The sequence below is a fragment of the Suricata suricatta genome, chromosome 10 (genome assembly GCF_006229205.1).
Source record: "Suricata suricatta isolate VVHF042 chromosome 10, meerkat_22Aug2017_6uvM2_HiC, whole genome shotgun sequence".
Taxonomy (NCBI): domain Eukaryota; kingdom Metazoa; phylum Chordata; class Mammalia; order Carnivora; family Herpestidae; genus Suricata; species Suricata suricatta.
In genome coordinates, this window is record NC_043709.1 from 57,187,241 (window position 1) to 57,200,938 (window position 13,698).

General features: G+C 40.1%; 1 protein-coding gene and 1 long non-coding RNA gene across 2 annotated transcripts in view; one reads left to right on the top strand and one right to left on the bottom strand.

The window, feature by feature from the left end:
* The window catches only part of SARNP (SAP domain containing ribonucleoprotein), a 46,751-nt gene that overhangs the window by 20,101 nt on the left and 12,952 nt on the right, over positions 1–13,698 (top strand). The window contains exons 8-9 of the mRNA XM_029954570.1: positions 273–298; positions 1,426–1,494. Coding sequence (XP_029810430.1) covers positions 273–298; positions 1,426–1,494 — 95 coding nt within the window. The remainder of the gene's footprint in view (positions 1–272; positions 299–1,425; positions 1,495–13,698) is intronic.
* LOC115304402 lies at positions 7,167–8,497 on the bottom strand. The gene is made up of 2 exons (XR_003914413.1): positions 8,382–8,497; positions 7,167–7,447 (listed from the first exon to the last, which is right to left on the bottom strand). It is a non-coding gene; the product is annotated as an uncharacterized LOC115304402 (long non-coding RNA).

Here is a 13,698-nt window from a genome sequence, read left to right on the forward strand (position 1 = left end):
CTGCTAAATTGATTTCTAAAGTGGCTCTACCAGGGTAGGGTGCCTGGGTGGCTCAGTTAGTTAAGTGTCCAACCTTGGCCCCAGTCATGATCTCTTGGTTTGTGCATTTGAGCCGTGTTGAGCTCTATGCTGACAGTGCAGAGCCTGCTTGGGATTCTCTGTCTCCCTTTCTCTGTGCTCCTCCCCTGCACTTGCTGTCTGTCTGTCTCTCAAAAACAGACATTTAAAAAAATTAAAATATAAAAAAAAAATTTTTGTATTTTCTTCTTTAGGCCTGTCTCCTGATGCCAAGCCTATGGTAAGAAATTTTCTTTTTATACCTTGAGAGAGAAAACTGTAGTTTTAAAGTTAGAAACAACTTCTCCCCAGATCATAGGAATCTCTGTGATCATATGAGTTTGGTGACCTTTGTTTTCAATACAATGTTTTATGTCCTGAATAAAATGAATTGTTTGAGTACTTAGAGGTCAGGAAAATGTCACTATAGACATCTTCCTTCTTTGAAAAAATGAATAGATTTGTTAGCTAGAGGATAATCCATATAATTCTTTGTTTTATGATAATGTAGTTTTAGGCCTTATTCAGTGGCTTTGGACAATGTCTGATTCTTAGTTACCACAAGTGAATCTGTGGAAGCAACTTAGGAGTTTTGTTAGTAGATATTGGTATTTTTCAACACTATGTATTAAATATAAAATTATAAAATAGAGTAGTAGAATGTGTCTGGACCATTGTGATTAGGTGGATATTTAGAAAATGAAAACATACAGTGGGTGAAATATGTTTGACTTTATGAAAACCTGTTTGGGATTACAGTGCAGTATTGTAATGAAGCTGAAATGTAGTAGCAATTGTTGCAGTAGTAGTAGTAGTAGTAGTAGTAGTAGTAGTAGTAGTAGTAATGAAATGTCCCAAATATCCTTATAATGGTAAGTTTTGTATATCAAGGCTTCCAAGAAAAAGGAAGAAAATTGAGTTGGGTACTGGTGGTAGATTTGTCTTCTGAAGTAATGAGAAGTGGGTCTAGATGAGAATGATGAGAGTAATGAGAACTGGCTATGTATAGGAATTAATGACTTTGAACTGTGAATAATAGACTTGTTTGGAGGTGGATTGTTTAGATACTTGTTTGCTCCTTCAAGCAGTGTTTGGCTTACTTTGATTTTAAACCCTCTTTGGGCTCTTGCCACCTTTGATGAATGAAGGAGGCTGGGCTGAATCTTTAACGACATTCCAGAAGAGGTCTTTTAATAGTGGCATGGATGGATGCTGCTTAGTTTCCTGATTTGGCACATATAGGGTATCTTTGAAATCATAGGTTTAATTGAACTCTTAGCGTTGGACTATAATTTCTGCTTTTTGTATTTTCTGGTTTTTTTTTTTAATATGGGTTCTTCCCCCCTCCCCTGCTTTTTTTTTTAATAGGTTAACCTTGATAAACTAAAGGAAAGAGCTCAGAGATTTGGTTTGAATGTCTCTTCAATCTCCAGAAAGGTAAAGTACTGTTTTTGCCACCATAGAGCCGCTTGGGGGCTACATAGGCTGGAAATGACTGTCCTGAGAATATAGCAAGCTATTCAGCACTTCATTTCATGAAGTCTTTTGACTATCACCTCTTCTCATTGACTTTTTTTGAAATGCATATTTATTTTTGAGAGACAGCATAAGCGGGGAGGGGCAGAGAGAGAGTGACACACACGCACAGAATCTGACGCAGGCTCCAGTCTGAGCTGTCAATGCAGAGCTTGACATAGGGCTCAAACTCATGATCATGAATGCAAGATTGGATGCTTGAGCCGACTGAGCCACCCAGGTGCCCCCTCTCACTGACTTTTGATTACATTATAGGAATTATTTCACATAGCCAATTGTTTGTTTTTTTTTCCTGCAGATTGTTTTCATAACTATCATTCAGGCTGTTAGAACATGGTTTGCATTTCTCTTGGTTAGGATGTTGAATTCAACAATGTTAAAAATCTGCTACATCTGCTATAACATCTGATATAGTTATAATGGAAACAGAAGACACCAGTCCTGTCTTTGGGTCAAAGGTACCTAGAAACAAAATTTGAAGGTTTTCTGGAACAAAAATGAGAAAGTTATTTCATTCTTTCTGCTCTTCTGCTAACAGACACTCTTGGCTTTATTAAGCAAGATAACACTGATGTGTGGAGCGATCAGTTCTATAGGGCATTGTTGTGTTTGGAGTTTTGCCAGGCACTTTCAAGAAAATGTTGAGGATTCTCCTGTTTGCCTAGAGCAGGTAGTCTCTTAATCTTTGTTCTGTGAGAATGAAAACCTGTTTCCTGGTTGTTGAAATGGGGGCAGGATTAAGGAAGACTATTTCAAACCAGAAGAACTGTCAAAAGAAAAAAAAGTCACTGGACGCCTGGCTGGCTCAGTTGGAAGAGCATGGAACTCTTGATCTTGGGGTTGTGAGTTTGAGTCCCATGTTGAGTAAAGAGATTACATAAACCTTAAAAAAAAAAAAAAGTCATTTTCCACTTAAGTATGGAAACATTTAGCTCTCTGAAAATCTGTTGGAAAACATTGTTCTGACAGTGGTTGGTACATTTTTGCTCAGCAGAAAAACTGAGCCCTAAAAAGTAAACACTTGTGACTCAGTGGGACTTGTTACATACAGCTGTGCTCCATTTTCCTTCCTTTTAGGTTACATTTTTTATGTTTACCAGAAGCATAACATCAGGTCTTTGTGCCCAGTTTGATGCTGAGACCATAAGTGTTCAGTAGGAATATTTTAAATGTTTGTTTATTTTTGAGAGAGAGAGAGAAGCAGAGAGACAGAGGATCCCAAACAGGCCTCATGCGGTCAGCACAGACCCCAATGTGAGTCTTGAACTCAGGAGAACTGTGAGATCATGCCCTGAGCCGAAATCAGGAGTCCGTTGCTTAACCAACTGAGCCACCCAGGTGTCCCTATTTCAAATTAAAATAGAGAGTAGGTAGAGTATGTAATTCTTAAACCACATGTAGCTTAATTGGGAAGAATTACTATAAACCAAGTCATTTGTGGTTTGCTAGATGGCCAAGGGGAAGGGTGCTTGGATCTGTGGCTCCAGTTCTCATTTGTCTCCTTTTGTAAGGTGTCTGAGAATCTCATTGGAATCAGTGTAATAAATGGAACCTGTACTCAGAGAGGATACCTCAAAAGTCACAAGCTTCCAAGCAAAGTGGTCCCCTGGAAGAAATCTCAGGAGTAACTTTATTATAGAGAATTGTGTGTTCCATCACAATTAGCAGAATTGAACATCCTATCTCCAGCTACGTAGCTCATATGGATACATTCCTGAGAGGAATTTGCCCCTCACTTTATACTGCCCACCTGAGTTATTTTCATGGTGTTTCATTACAGGGATATCAGCCTTTTCTCTTTACTTCCCTAGAATCTTCCTCCATATTTGACTTGCTTTCATTTTTAGTCCATAGGAAGAAGATAAAGGATGAATAAATACATATTAACTTTGTGACTTTGAGCAAATTACTAAACTTCTATAAAACTGGGAGTAATACCTAACACTTTGTGAAGGGTAAATAATTGTGTATATGAAATTATCTAAAATAGTGACACTTTGACCTTTAATAAATACTTGTTTTCTTAGTTCTGTTGGCCACCTGGTTTTATGACTTTGAGGTAATTAACTTCTGTGTTTTAGTTGATCACTGATAAGATGTTAATTTCTATTTTAAGTCTCTGAAGAGTTGGGATGCCTGGCTAGCGTGCGACATTTTTTTTTAATGTTTGTTTATTTTGAGAGAGAGAGAGAGTGTCCATGCATGAGTGTGCAAGGGAGGGGCAGAGAGAGGGGGGGATAGAGAGAATCCCACACAGGCTCCGGAATGTCAGGTCAGAGCCTGACATGGGGCTCCATCTCCTAAACCACAAAATCATGACCTGAGCTGAAGTCCAGAGTCGGGCGCTTAACCATTTGAGCCACCCAGGCACCCCAGAGTGTGCAAGTGTTGATATCAAGGTTGTGAGTTCCAGCCCCACGCTGGGTGTAGAGATTACTAGAGTAGTTTTCTCAAATTCTGTATCAAAATACTAGTTTCTTTAAATTTCTTTTTTACAGAGACCGCATGAGTGGTGGAGGGTAGAGAGGGAGGGAAGGAGAGAGAATCCAAAGTAGGCTTCACATGGGGAGCTCAATGTGGGGAGCTTAACATGGGGCTCCAACCTACAAACCATGAGATCATGACCTGAGTTGAAATCAAGAGTTGGATGCTTAACCAACTTACCCACCCAGACGCCCAAGGTTTTTAAAATTTCTAATTCATTTGGGGCACCTGGCTGGCTCACTCAGTAGAAGGTATGACTCTTGATCTCTTAGGCAGAGACGGCTTACTTAAAATTTCTAGGGAAACTGAAAATTGAAATAAGTTTAAATAGCTGCATGTATATTGGACAGTTCAAGCCTACCTTATATCTCACAGTTTTCATACTTGGAAGTATCATAGAAATCCTTTACCAGACCACATACTTGGACTACTGTTTTTATAGTCCTGAATTTTTTTTTAAATCTTTTTTTTTTTTAGTGTTTTGTTTATTTTTGATACAGAGAGAGACAGAGCATGAGAGGGGGAGGGGCAGAGAGAGAAGGAGACACAGAATCTGAAGCAGGCTGTCAGCACAGAGCCTTACTTGGGGCTCGAACCCACGAACGTGAGATCTGACCTGAGCCGAAGTCGGAGGCTTAACCGACTGAGCCACCCAGGCGCCCCAGCCCTGAATTTTTTAGTGCCTATAGAAGATAAGCAGTTTTTGGGGCTCCTGGGTGGCTCATTTGGTTCAGTGACAGACTTAATAACCACTCAGGCTGTGATCTCCAGATTCGTGAGATTGAGTCCTATGTCAGGCTCTGTGCTGACTTTGTGCAGCCTGCTTGGGTTCTCTGCCCCTCCTGTGTGCACATTCTCTCTCTCTCAAATAAACATTAAAAAAAAAAAATATATATATATATATATATATATATAAGCGGCTTCGGAGTGAATATGGAAGGAGAGAAATTGGAGGAGAGGGAGTAGTAAGAGATAAGAAGAGGACGTGTTCTTTTTTTCAAGTAACTTTTCCCCCAGAACTTAGTTCTAGATCCAGATCTTCAAACTACAACTGACTACATTCTCAGAGTTGTTTGGTTCAGTATCTCGTGCTTAACTGTTCTCTATCACCAGAATTGATTTGCTATTTAGTATTTGGTTGGCTAAGGCTAGTGACATGATTAAGTTTGTATTTATGGAATAGCCAGATCAGCATATTCTGTCCACCTCACTCTAGGGTCCTGGGTTCCAGTGTAGCCTCCTCCAATTTAATTTGGTCACCTTTTAGCTTTATAATTCTTTAGGCACAGATCTCATTCATTTAGATAAAATGTAAATAGTGGAGAGTACCAAATAGTGTAGAGATTTCTCTTCTTCATCCTAGTATTCTGAAAAGGGCAATGAGAAACCTCCCTCCTGTTATCTTCATTGCATGGGGTTTGTGTTTGCTTGATCCAGCTTATGTCCCAAATTGCTTGCTGATTTCTTTTCAGTATGATAGACCAGTGCATATGATAAAGTGTATGAGAGGAAGTGAGCCTTGGGTCAGTAGTGTTTATTGATGACTTTTTTAATTGTCACAATTAGATCATTTTTTTCTGGGGGTGCCTGGGTGGCTCAGTCGGTTGAACATCCGGCTTCGGCTCAGGTCATGATCTCACTGTTCATGGGTTCAAGCCCCGCGTCGGGCTCTGTGCTGACTGCTAGGTTAGAGCCTGGAGCCTGCTTCACATTCTGTGTCTCTCTCTCTCTCTCTCTGACCCTCCCCTGCTCATGCTATCTCTCTCTGTCTCTCAAAAAATTAAAAAACAAACATTTTTTTCTGTATATTTTAGATTTACCTCCTGAGCATGTTACAAATTTGAGGAAATTAAATCTCTGCTATTCTTCCTAGGCTGACTTTTACATGACTGCTCATGCCCACTAGTATACTTTACATGTTAGGCAGTACACAGAAACTTAAAGAAATCTGGCTCCCCCCCCCCCCCCCCAATCATCTTCCTCCTTTCCCCCTGCCCAAGAAAAGCCTGTCCGTTCATGTTTCCAGCTCAAGTCTCAGTGAATAGAATCCTGTTGGTTTAGGATAATGGGAAGTGACAGGGCAAAGAATAGCACTGGCATTTATAGACATTTTTTACACAAGAGGCTGTAAATTGTCCCCTCCAACTCTTTGGACTATTTGAGGATAGAATGGCATGCCTTTTCTCATATAAGCCTCTGGTGACTATGGGCTGAGAAACCTCCCACTCCCTCAAACAAAACAAAAACCAGATAAATAACCTCTGCCTGGTTGGTTCTGATTGATCACTGACTAGATTTTCAGTCTTGTGCTTGAATGGTGGTGGTGGTGGTGGTTGTTGCTCCTCCTTCTCTGTCGGTTTTCCATGCCTCCCAAGAGAAGTAGTGAAGGACAAGACTTGGCTTGGCACATAAGAAACTTATCTTTGAAAGGAGCGAGAGATGGATAGAGGGAATAGATGGGAAGCCAGCTCAGTTAATAGATGATTGTCATAGGACATCAGTTATATTAAAAAAAACTCTGTGCTTGGGGTTTTGGTGTTAACTGAATATAACCAGTTTGGAGTGTTTTCATTTCTCCCGCCAAACATTGACATATTTGGGGGTAGTGAAACTTGGTACTTTAGGAAGTTATAGAACATCCAGCTCGGTAAGTGTTAAAACAAAACCCAAACTCAGGCCGTAAGCAGAAAACTGAAATGTAGTTTATACTCTTCTCCCCCACATGTGAGGGGCATATGTTACTGCTTCTTGGTTCTTAATTAGTAGTAGAAAATATAAGCATCTTTTATCCCTATTGACCGTAGTATAACTTCCTTAATTTCTGTACTGGAATTTCACTGAGATTTCCTTACTTGTAGCTTGTGTTAAGGTAACTGTCCTGAGTTATCTTAAAGTCTTTATACCCTAAAGGCTGCTTTTCCTGTGTTGCAGTTTTTGCCAGTTTTCTTTCCTGATGATTATGGTCTATGTTATTATACAGTGTCCAAATAGAAAAAGGTTAAAAAATTAAATATCCCTCCATTGATCATTATCTTATTGTTCAGGCTGGTAGTTAGAATATTCTTAGGTGGCTGCAGTGATTACTTTCATAAAGTTTTCATATAATTCTATATTTTTGCTCACCATTGCTTGGGGATGAACCACTACAGAGAGAGAGATGTTGGACTTTCCTTGTTTTTGAGGATCTTGTCACTGAAATCTGTTGAGCTCTCAGAGAAGCAGCTGGGACAAAGAGTCAGTTCCAAGCACAGGAGAGCATCAGTGTCTCCTAGCAAAGAGATTTCACTGTGACTAAATGATGGTGGTCTGGTCTCCCATTCAGTCTCTTCTGGAAGGCCTATTTGATTCTATCTGTATTCCTTTTCACCATCTGAAATAAATGAAGAAATGTCTGTTCTTCCCCTTCAGTAGAGGGATCTGGAGAGAAGGAAGTTCACACTGTGGACTTAGTCATAGTCCCCAGCTTTCTCAGAGGGTCTATAAATTGTTAGAGTTTAGGTATATGTATACAAACCTTTTCCAAAGGAAGAACTGTGAGGCCATGCATAGGACATTGCCAACATGGTACTATAAGGACCTGAAGAACCATAAACTATGGTGAGGAATTTCGTAGAATATTTTTTAAAGGGGTAGTGGTAGAAGATTTAGATCCCAAGATAAGTTGGAAAAGTAGCCTGCTAAGTAGGTTTGGATTCATTTCCATCCAAGTACACTCAAGTAGCAGTACCTAGGCCAAATACACTACTTAATTCTCTATTCACCTTTCTCATGGAGCCCCATGAGACCAAGAAGAATGCAGGTAGTAGGATTGTAGATGGAAGGAACTTAAGTGTAGGTATTCTTAGAAATTGTATTTCATTGAGGAAGGGTTTGGTGGGGGAAAGCCCTGAACCTCATTCTAGATTGGTGCTTTTCCCAAAAATGCTGCTTCTACTCGAAAAACATTATTTTAGCTCACATGAACCCACAAGAGAAGATTAGAACTTTTTTTTTTTTTAATATGGTAGATAGAGATAGCACTTGAGAGTGGCTATCAAGATGAATTTCAGGAAGAGTCAAGATGAACCCCCCATAGTTGGTTTTCAGCATTTCGTAGAAGCATTTTTGGGGCCCAACTAAAATTTAACTAGTCCTTTAAATCTTCTTCTAAATAATAATAATTTAGAAATTAATGTTTGGCCATTTTTTTCCTGCCTTTTCTCTGAGATAAAAACTGCTGTCTCTCCACCCGCCCAATGGAACAAACCTTGAGGGAGTGGTGAAGGAGCTGTTTAAAGAGGAAACAATAGGGAAAACTCTCTGACCTCAGTTTATCCCCTCATCTGGTTCTTCATTTGTCCCCGCTGAGGAACAGAACTTGTCTTTTGTCTGTAACACAAATACATCTTCACCTCCCTCCCTTCCCACTCTCCCCCCCACCCGCTCTTCTCACTCCCTTCTATTATAGTTCCAATCAATGATGTCATTATGTGTGCCATTCAACTGCTGTTGAGCCACTTGGCTATAGGAATTTGGAAGAGCAAAGAGGCAGAATGGAATTTTTCTCTGTCCTACCCAGGGCTCTTGAAAATGTATTCTAATTTTAACTTGCGAAATAGGAGTCAGGTTTTTCTTTCTCTGTTTCTTCTACCCTCCCACTCTGTGTTCTAACCCTTAAACACATTTTTACCTAGTGGTGTGTGAGAGAAAATTGGATAAGAAGTGTTAGGAATATAAATTGAACACTTTAAGAAGAAAAGCTTTAAAAATTTGTGGAAGCAAGATGAATATTTTGATGTTTTTGTCAGCATTTATGACTGGTGTTTTGCCCTGTTTCCTGTAATTCCCTAGGGTGCATGGTTGAGAACAGTAATGATCCTGTATCTTTTCATTTTATTTTTCTTACCTGATTTTATTCATTGAGTGTGAACCTAAAGAACTAGAGGTAAGAAAGTTTGTAGTAAGAAAAAAACTCACTCTCTTTTCTGTCTCCCCTCCTCAACACTCCGCCCCCACTTATGTCTTTGCATTCCTTCTTCTAACATGTCAGAACTGATGACTTTGATAAAAAACAAGTTTTATGCCTCTTTGTGGTCCCCCTGTAGTCTTTTCCCTAAGAATAAACACAGCCTGGAAAAGGAAGGGAACACTGGATTCTGTTGAGTCTGTTTTACTTTTAAATACACTTTGTTTTTTGTGAGCCAGGTTCTTGGGGTGGCATCATTCTCTGTCAGTTTTTTTAAAAAATTCCACTCATGGTACACAAGGTAAATAATTTTTTTGTAACCTTTTAAATGTTTGTTTATTTTTGAGAGAGAACCAGAGTGCGAGCAGGGGAGGGGAAGAGAGAGGGGGAGGAGAATCAGAATCCAACTTCAGGCTCTCAGATGTCAGTGCAGAGTCCTATGTGGGTTCTGACTCTCAGACCGCTAGATCATGGCCTGAGCGAAAATCTGACACTTAATCCACAGAGCCACTCACGTGCCCCTCATATTTAAAATTCACTTGTAGGGGCGCCTGGGTGGCTCAGCTGGGTGCTGACAGCTCAGAGCCTGGAGCCTATTTCAGATTCCGTGTCTCCCTTTCTCTCTACCCCTCCCCTGCTTGCACTCTTGTCTCTCTGTGTCTCTCTTTCAAAAATAAACATTAAAAATTTAAATTCACTTGTAAACGCATTATATCTGATTGTATACCTGATATAATGTTGGTTTGAGTTGTATGTCTGATTTGGAGGTGACCAGTACCTGTGTCTAATTTTGAGGCGACCAGTAGCTGGCCTGGCGTTTTTAAGCAGAGCAGTCAGTATCTGTCTGATCACTCTCAGATACTCTCCTTGTGGTGAAATGTGAGCTCACTTTCTGAATCCAAGTCTATTCATCCTTCAGAATCTATATGGGAGAAGAAAGTATGGGGTGTTTTTTGGGCTCGTTTGATAGTTTGTGTGTGTGTGTGTGTGTGTTGTTAGTTTTGGGGGGTGGTCTGAGAGCTCATGGTTTGAGAGTTGTAGCAATATAGGGATGTTTATGATGTATTTTAATACTTGAGAGACTAACACTTGAGTAATAGTGTTCCTTGGGCTGACATTGATAAGAAGTAATATATTACTTTTGAAAATACACGTAGGTTCCCAAAAAATGCATATAGGTTCAGTTCAAGTAGAGTTTAATAATTACATGACAGTTCATTTTCTTATGTATTCACTAGAATAATAGCAGAATTACTTTTCAGGCTGGTAGCTGACGCTATAGTATTTTGGAGATAGGGATGAGGATGAGGCAGGGCATCAGTTGGGGAGATATTTTTTAGGGGGATATTTGGTGGTGATGTTTGCAAACTAGCAAAGGCCTTGTGTTTTTTGTTTTTTAAGAAATCTTTTTTTATATTTTAAGTAATCTGTATACCCAAGCTGGGGCTTGAATTTATAACCCCAAGATTAAGAGTCTCATGTTGTGCTGACTGAGCCACCAAGGCACCATGAAAGGCCCTGCCTGTTCTTAATAAAACCTGAGGTGTTGGGGGTGCCTAAGTGGCTCAGTCTTTTGGGCATCTGACTCTTGGTTTCAGCTCAGGTCATGATCTCACAGTTCATCGGATTGAGCCCCATGTTGGGCTCTGTGCTGACTGTGCAGAGCCTGCTTGGGATTGGAATCTCTCTCTCTCTCTCCCCTGCTTGCACTGTCTCTTTCTCTCTCAAAATAAATACTAAAATAAAAAAAGAAAATCTGAGGTATCTTGTTAAGATTTAGAAAATGTTAGCTCCTTTCCTCCTCTCCTTTCCTTTGTTACCCTTTTTCACATTTTTTAAAAATAGTATTTTAACCAAATTTTACCTTCTCATCCCTAGAGCAGATTCTTAGGACAGAAACCAAAATGTATTTTCAGGGTGTTCTACACTTGGAGTTCATATCAAATATTGAATCTTTAAATCCCTAAGCAGTGAAAATGTGTTCCTGAGAAAGCTATCATGTTTTCAGTTCTTGCTTTCTGGATTTTAGAAAGTATTAGATGAGGAGTTCATTGAGGTGTAGAGTAGAGGAAGAAGTTACAGAATTTTCACCACCATGTTCATGCTTAGGTATGAGGTTGTTGAGGGAGTGCAACTGGAAGTGAAAAGAGCTATAAGATGAGAGGCTTCATGTGATGGAATTTATTAGTGTTCTAAAGAAGCAAAAGACATGAGCCCTAAGACAAATCCTATCTGTTCTCTGTCTGCTCTCTATTGATATTCCCCTTTGTCCTCTGTATCTGTTCTGCAAAAAAAAAAAAAAAAAAAGCCTTTGTGTACTTGAACCACATACCTGAAGTCTTCCCTGATCTTGTTTTGGCATGTTTTTCTTGTATTGAACTCCTCCTGTGGAAGAGTCTCTGTGTTCCTCTGCTTGAATTCTACAAAGGAAGCAAGACAAGTGTGCTTGGTAGAGCCAGTGGTAATTTCTTCATAGCTTTCTTTTGCCTTTCACATCCCTAGAGCTGAGATACCCTGTTTGTAGGAAGTATAAACTTTTTTTGGAAGGCCTGGTACTTTTAGGGAAAAATTGGAGTAGAGTAGCAGCCTTGTTTGGACTTGGTGAGACTTTTTTTTTTTTTTTTAATTTTGTTCTGTGCTCTCTCAAAGCCATTTGCAGTTATTCATAACTATAGCTGCACATAAGGCTCACTAGGGCACTCTTTTTAAACTACATCTCCCTAAGTAAGCTCTTCCTTTTGAGATTCAGATTTATTAGGTTGGATTGTAACCAGAAATCTGTGTTTTATTTTATTATTTTAGAGAGCAGCAGAGAGCCTGCAAGTGGGGGAGAGGGGCAGAGGGAGGGAGAGAGAGAGGATCTTAAGCAGGCTCCATCCTCAACACAGGGCCTGGCGTGGGGCTGTATCCCACAACCCTGGGATCATGACCTGAGGCAAAATCAAGAATCGGACACTCAACCAACTGAGCCACCCAGCTGCCCCAGAAATCTGCATTTTAAAATATTACAAGTGGGGTGCCTAGTCACAGTTGATAGAGCATGTGACTCCGGTCGTGAGTTCAAGCTCCATGTTGGACATAGAGCTTACATTAAAAACATATGTGTGTGTGTGTTTTGTGTACATGTGTGTGTGAATTACAGGCAAGAAGAATCTGCTTTCCTAGTGCTCATTCTGATTTCTGAATGCTCAGGTAACTGTCATCCTTCATTCTCTGTATATTTGGTTAAGACCACATTTACTTCTTCTTGAAAGTTTTTAGCTTCCCTCTACTGACTTCTTGACATTTCTGCCAAGCTCTGCATCGCTTATCCTTAAAAGCAGCAGCTTCCTGGCTTTTAAGGGAGGGAGGTGGGGGCTTTTAATAGAAACTTGGTTTCCGGGGGTCTCAAGTGTGAAGCCTTCATTTCCTCCACCTGCCTTGCTTTGTCCTAAGATCAGCTAGAGCAAGACCGAGACGACCTCCTCTGGGGTTGGAGAGGAGTGGGGGTTGGGGAAGGAGCTTGATTTGGATAAAGAGAAAAAGTGATGGGAGCTAGTAACTCAGAAGGCTGTTTGGTTATGAGCTGACTGTGTTTGGGGGCTTCGAATCTTGAAGATAGGAGGAGATACAGTTCCTGGTGGTCTATAAGTCTCCTTTAGCTTTACATTTCCTGGCACCTTCTTGGCCCTAGAAAGTTGATTCTGATCTCACAGTTGAAAAGTTTTTAGAGTAGGTAAGATGGTTGTATTGAGAACTGTATGTGTGTGGGAGTGTTTATGTGCTAAATAAAATGGTATACTCTTTGCTAGTCCAAACCCTCACCTTTGTCTTGCTTAGTTAGCTTCTGTGCATTAGTTTTTAGAACCACCTTCGGTTCTGTGGTCTGGCTGGCATAAAGGCTCAGGAATAAACATGTTCAGATGAATTTCAGAAACGGGCAGGGAGGTGACAGCTGTGTGTTTAAGCATTGTAGTGTTTCCGAGAGAAAAACCATCAGTTGCTGTCATTCAGTCTGAGAGTATGAAATTGGAAGCCCACTTACCCTGGAGTGTTTCATAACCTTTACCTCTGGGAAGTCAAGGCCATGTCATTATTAATCTACCATCGCCTGAAAGCCCCCAGCCTCTGCTTTCATCCTGCCATCAGTCACATGGCAGTGAGAGTCAAGAAAGTGACCATAAATCTCCTCATTTTCTTTCTGCGTCACTCTTACCTTACATTACCTTAAAAAATCAGATTGGCCTGAGAATTCTAACATTTTTATATGGTAGTTTGTTTATAAAAGGGGACAGTTATTTGTTATTTTTGAAATGCAACCCATCTTAGCTCACTATTAGTCTGTTCTATCATTCCAGGGAAAAGACTTCTGAGAAAATAACTGTTAAAGTGAGGTAAATAAGGTGGCAGAGTTTATGTCATGATGGAAATATATAGGAAACTCTTACATTGGAGAGTGTTGAATGTGAAGAATAGCTGTCATTAAAACAGCTATAGGAGAACAGCCAGCTCCAACTTATAGTAGTATCTGAGCTTTCCTGAAGTGTCCTTGTCTCCTTATCAGGATATCTGGCTGAATTCCTTATATTGAAATTTCTGCTTCTCATACATAGTATAAGGAGGGATGATGAGTGATGAGCTATTGCACTGACCAGGGAAAATGTCTGGCTTGGTCAAATCATTTGGTCTCCTCTGAG